Raw genomic sequence first — 6,313 nt, 5'->3', positions numbered from 1 at the left:
AGGAAAAAGAAAAACAGGACCAAATTTAAAGACAAAGGGAGACTAAATTAAGCAAACAATTACTCTTAGAAAGCTTTTGTAGGAAATAAAACAAAATAATAACACTGCCCAAAGACACTGAGATAGAGACAAAAACCAGAAACAACAAACTATAAAAGAAATACAGACAATCAATTAACATACAAATTGTTAACTTCATGATTAATTATACGAACATAAGTTAAGAGATATCTGGGAGGCCAAAGCAGAAAGGTGTCAAGTTCAAGGCCAGCCAAACTACATCAACCAAAAACAAATGCACCAAAAATGTTAAAAGAGCAAGCCACCATTTTTATATAGAAGTACACAGAACTTTTGAAAGCTTTTACTTATACAATGTGATCTCAATTATGGAACATATCCATTTGAAAGGATGATAATTGTATGTAAGACAAAGATGGGAGAATGGCACCTTCTGACACTCTGAGGACCTGTTAGCACTAGAAAAAGAAGAGACACGGACTGCCTGCTGTGGCCCTCAGTCTAGTAGGGAGAAGGGATGAGCACATTATGCATCTGTACCCTGGCAGGACGAAGACTCGAGAAATATTTCTCTCCTCTCATCCTAGGCCAGCTGCCTCCCCTCATTCCCCAGTCTAATAAAATAATCATCTAAAATTTTGACCAGGACCATCACAACCTCATGCATAATGACAAAAAGAAGAAAAACAAAACAAAACAAAACACCTATACATTCAGTAAGTAGGGAAGGGAAGATAATCACACAGCTATTTTGATGACAACAGAAGGAAAAAAAGACTCAGAGGTCGGAGACGTGGGTCTGTGGTTAACAGCACTGGCTGCCCTGGCACAGGAGCCAGGCTTAACTGCCAGCACCCTCTTGGCAGCTCACAATGTCTGTAACTAGTCCCAGTGGTTCTGGTGCCTCTCCTGACTGCCACAGGATGCAGGTGATACGGTCACAAGCAGACCGCTTATACGCATAAATAAAAAGAAATCGACTTTGAAAAAGAAGAAAAAGAAAAGGCAAGCGTGTGAGACACATGGAGATGACTGGGCAGGTGCTGGGGGAGTTCTGCCAGAGCTCCGCCTCTTTACCTTCGCCTTAGAAGTATCAGTATTTTCAAGTTTCCTCTAAAGGGCATGGACCTACCTGGGGAAATCATGAGAAGAAAACAAAACCCCAGAAACTACACTGAAAAGGAGAGCGCACAAGGGATCTCAGGGGCCTATGCCACTCTCAATAGCTTGATGTCCCCACACTAGACAGACAGGCCCTTTCCAAATGATCTAGGGTTACCTACAGACATGAGGCTCAGTGTTCCCTTGGACACCTTCCCCCCTCCCTCTCTCCTTCCTTTCCTTTCTTTTACTAGTAAAAGCACAGGTTAGCAGTCACCCGTGATGCCAAGTGTTGCTACACACAAACTTTTTGTTGTATTTTATTTAGTATTTCTTTGTGTGGAGGAACGTTCATGCCTGACAGGCCAGAGGTCAATGTCCAGGATCCTCTTCCATGCTCTCCCTAGCGTTTGTTTTGTGGGCTGTTTGTTTTCTTGGAGATGAGGTCTCTAAGTGAGTCTATACTCAGCCCACTATTCTAGCTAGTCTGGCTACTTGGCTAGGCCCCAGGATCCTCCTGTCTCACACTCAACTGTCACTGGAGTTACAGGTCTGATCTGCCATGCCAGGCTTTTAGTGGGCACTTGAGATCTGAACTCAGGTCCTCATGCTTCTACCACTGAGCTGTCTCCCGGCCCTGCACAGCTTCTTCTAAGTGTCTGGTGTAATGCAGGGCTCCTGTACCCTTGGACCCTGCTATATTGCTCTAGGAGGCTATTCTCATTTTAAACTGCAAACCAAACATGGAAAATAAATATATAACTTAAAGGGAAACACCTTTATAGAATACCTTTGTCTATACATACAAGCCCAGCCTCCCTCCTTACTTCAAAATTTGAGTACTCAGAAATAGAATGACTAAAATAAAAAAAAAAAAATTAAATTACGATGTCATTTTTAAGCTAGAAGACTAACACTATGATCAATTAATACGGTTCAGTCTAAGCTAGGGAATAGACTGCCCATTCTCCTTATCAGTACAAGCACTCAGCTAGGCTGACAAAAGCCTACATGAAGTGCAATCAAGGAAGCTGTAGCAAACAGAACAACAACAACAACAACAAACCTTACCCCACCCCACACTTGCCAGGAGCCATCATGATCAAACACACTGCCAGGCTGTGCCCTGCTTCAGCACTAAGACCTAAGGTATCTCTTGCATACAACTTAAAACCATAACATCGGGGTAAGAGGCTAGATTTTGTGAGGGGAGCAAAGATATCTCAAAGCCACACCTAGAAGGTTTCCAAGATAAAACATCCGCTTCCCGAGGATGCTGCTACGAACACTGTCACTGGACTGGCAACTAAAGAGCAGCCACAGGAGTGGTCGAGACCCACTGCCCAGAGTTTACATGACCTGCTGCCACTGTCCTCAGTAGGGCCCACCCACAAGCACGACCCACTGCTAGTGTCCCTACAAGGGTTCCTCAGGCTGCAAGTGTTTGTACCAGCATGCTTTAGTCTCCAAATCTTCTTCCCCACCAGGAATTCCCAACTGGGACACCGGCTAGGCACTGGTGTCTGCTTGCCCAGCCCCTGGCAAGCACCCAGGGTTGCAGGTCTAGTGAACTCCCTGGCAGATGACACATCACGTGTTCCCATACTTGCTGCTGGGGATCCAGCGCTATCCCTGATGTCACCAGGAGGAGACTCTGGGAACCTTGTTCTTGGGTTCTTCTGGACACCACTAAAGATATGTCTGTCATTCACTGTTTATCTTCACTGGAAGAAAGCTTAGCCAGGCCAAGCTAGCGATGGGCTTAGAGTGTTCAATTCAGACAAGAATATCCTCCCTTGTGAGAGTCAGGGAAGAATCGAGAGACTGGGAAGAGTCAGAGCCCTGAGGCATAAGGTGGAGGGTAGCTGCTCTCCAGCAGGCTATCTGGTAGTAGGAAATGCTTCAATTTGCAAGAAGAGTCTTCACGTGCAAAGCTAAATAACCTTAACTCTTCAAACATGGCAAGGCTGATCAAAACCTGCTAGCTAAATCTATGTCAATCTATGAACAAAGACGGGGCTCTGTTCAGTTCTGAGCTTAATATATATTGCAAGCAGGTGCTTCAAGAGTTACAGACAGAATGCTATTCCAAACCCATGATGTTCCTATATTCTCCCTCCAGAGCCGTAGGTACGACCTGTCAGTGTGACCCATCCCTCTAGTGTAGGTTGGACTATGAACGGGGAGAAGAGAGACCCAGAGCAGATGCAGGAGATGGGGAATGTGGGACTCCTCAGGCCTCTCCACAACCCACCCTGGACATGCTGCTGTCTAGAGGAGCACATGCCCAGGAGATACTCTGCCTCCTCAAGGGCAGAAAAGAGAGCTGTGGCTAAACACACAGGGATTAAACACAGACCAGTGACTATAAAAAGGAAATCTGCCCCTTCTGTCTGTGGCCCCTTAAATGAAGCAGGTAACTCTGCTTGTCAAAAGGAGGGGGGAAGAAAACTCCTCCTTGCCCTCAAGAACTGCCAAGGCTGTGCCCTGCCCACATGTGGGGACTGGGCTGGGAGCAGGTACAGGACTGGGAGTTCACATATGCAGGGACAGGCAGAGAACTCTCTGAGCAGAGTCCTTCCTTCTTCCTCTTAAGGAACCCAAGCCAATACCCCAAGGAGTCTTGACTACTGGCATTTCCTATATCCACTTATTATATTAGCATAGAAAATTGATGTATATTTACATTAAAAGTCCATGAAAACACAAGTGTATATGGCTGTGAACCCAAGGGGATAGAGCAGGAGAAGTATACAGATTTCAATATAAATGTAAGACAAATAAAATAGGAATAAAACTTGACTTAGACTATCAGTCCATTATATGGATCATAGGACTAGTTTGCATTTTCTCACTGAACTGAATTAAAAATCAAGAGAAAATAGAGGGTTTGAGGGTGAAACATATTTTAATAACCTTAAACAAGCTAACTGTTCCTTCCTTCCTTCCTTCCTTCCCTTTCTCTATAGAGAAGAGAGTTAGGGTAATATCTCGAGCCAAGGGTTACTCTAACAGGGTTCTTTTTGATGATGAACAATTAACTTCCAGATTCTTACCGTCGTGAATTTCGTAAGCCAAACTAGTGATCTTCTGAGTAATGATCATCATTGGGCTGTGACGAAACAAAAGTAGATATTTTAAATGGAGAATGTTATAGCAACATGTACAAAACAGGAAAAGGGCTCAACTCTGCTTACACAGCAAAAAAAATCCTGAAGTGTTTACCAATGCAAAAACTCGCAGGGAATTTCTTAAGAGTTAACAACTCGGTATCTCTGTCCTCGGGAAGTATGAGTGAGAAGAAATCAAAGCTTTTTTTTTTTCTCTGTGGTTTTAAAAAGCAAATAAAAGGGAGGACCCTATGCTTAAAAACAGCCTTCTGTGAGCCAGCCTGCTTCAACTTACACATCCTAAGATGAGGGCAGGGACATCAGATATGGCCAGCTTGTGACTAAGTGCCTCCTCCAACCTTCCCCTGGGCCTGCTGCCCAAGGCTGAACACCAAAGGGAACAGAAGATGCCCGAGAAAGGGGAATGAACAGAAATTTAAAGGAGTTGGGTGAGAAGGTGTAGAGCCAAACAGCAAGAGGGAAACAGAGACAGAAAAGGTCAGAGGCCATCGCCACACTGAAAGACGGCATGCTGAGGCCAGCCACCCGGAACCAAGAAGCCTGGCATCTGTGGAAGAAATGGCAGCACTGCTCCTACGTCTTGTAAGATTCTAACTGAGTAGCTAACTTGGAGGAAAATAAAACATTGGAATAAGGAAACAGCACTGCATTACACTTCACCCCTCACGGCACTGGCTTTCAGATAACTACTCAACTTTCTGAAATGTCAATAAAATCAGACGTTACATTTGCCAACAGGCAGAACGTGTGCTCTGCATGCTGAGAGAGCTAAGAATCTCACCGCATCATCCTCGAAAAGCCTCTCAAAAAGAACCGCATGGAATCACCCTCATCAGGCAGCCAGGGCCAATCGGTCATGAGGCGAAGAGGCTCAGGCTCCATCCAGTGAGGTTCCAATACTGATTTTCTGTCAGCCACACAGATGAGAGTAGAGGGGGTGGGAGCTGTCTCCCAGTGTGTGCACCCAGCGGCAAGGGTTTCCTTCCACATCTCACTCTGGAGTCAGATTCACAGCTGTGCCCTTGAAGACTCAAGCTCCAAGGGACAAGGTCAGATGAGGGCTGTTTTCCAATTCCCCATGCTTAAGAGGGAAGGATTTCTCTTGGCTCCCTTAAAAGCTAATTCTTACAGTTACCTAGCAAATCATTGCTCAGCTGTCCTAATTCCCAGGTTGCTCTGCACACAGCCCGTCTGTCATTTCTGCCTTGCAAGACATCCTTCATGTCCTTGAGGATTATACAAATGCTCTGAGATTTCCATCTCCTTTGGGGAAAGACTCATTGTTCTCACCCTGCCTGATTCTCTTCATAATGAATTACAAAAGCCCATTCAGTTCTAAACTCTAAATCCCATGCACATGTAACTAAGACAACCTGACAAAATAATGGCCAAATTTATGAGATACTTACACAGTGACGAATTCAGGTATGGCTATTATATGTGATATATGATGCATATCATATATAATATGTCCAAGAGATGTATGTTTTGAACGTATGTCCGTACGGTACCCACTGTGCATCTGCATCCTCCATGTAACTTCTACTCATGAGGTGCAAAGGATGCTGAACCTCCTCCAGACAGGACCACACCCTGGTCTGGGAGGCTGAACAGTGCTTAGGTGTACAGCTAACTACAAAGTCCGGAAGAAGGTGGGGAGCAGGTCCCAGTACCAAATTCTGCCCCCATCTGAGCTTCCTGGAGTCACTCTGCAAAGACAGCAACACTGGTGACCACCTGCCCCATGTGCTGCCTTTGGTTTTCAGTGGTGGCAATCCATTGCCTCTGGCTCAACTGCTCCCAGGAGCACAGGGGACATAAGACTACAACAAAAGAAAATGAAATCAGTACAGACTACAAAGAAGTGTGTTGTGAAAGAAGATAAGAAAAGGTTGCTGGAAATTTCAGAAGGGATGAAGGACCAAAGAGAGTTAAGGAAACTGGAGAGGAACAGATTGACAAACTTAACACAGAGTAAGAATGCAGCAGGATAGACAGGAGCCTAGGGTAGGGAGGGGGAGCCTGGAGTTGGGGGGAGCCTGGGATAGGGAGGGGGCCTG

The 6,313-nt window shown here is 45.2% G+C and overlaps 1 protein-coding gene across 6 annotated transcripts in view; it reads right to left on the bottom strand.

Annotated features, from left to right (window-relative positions):
• Positions 1-6,313, bottom strand: part of Mboat2 (membrane bound O-acyltransferase domain containing 2) — a 129,163-nt gene that overhangs the window by 20,294 nt on the left and 102,556 nt on the right. For 5 of the 6 annotated variants that reach the window (XM_031356992.1, XM_031356993.1, XM_031356988.1 and 2 more), the window contains one exon: positions 4,179-4,234. The exons of the other annotated variant lie outside the window; for it this stretch is intronic. In XM_031356992.1, the coding sequence (XP_031212852.1) occupies positions 4,179-4,234 (56 nt within the window). The remainder of the gene's footprint in view (positions 1-4,178; positions 4,235-6,313) is intronic. 6 annotated transcript variants of the gene reach the window in all.

The sequence above is a fragment of the Mastomys coucha genome, unplaced genomic scaffold, assembly GCF_008632895.1.
Source record: "Mastomys coucha isolate ucsf_1 unplaced genomic scaffold, UCSF_Mcou_1 pScaffold6, whole genome shotgun sequence".
In the NCBI taxonomy this organism is placed as follows: Eukaryota; Metazoa; Chordata; class Mammalia; order Rodentia; family Muridae; genus Mastomys; species Mastomys coucha.
This window is presented reverse-complemented; position numbering and strand designations above follow the sequence as displayed.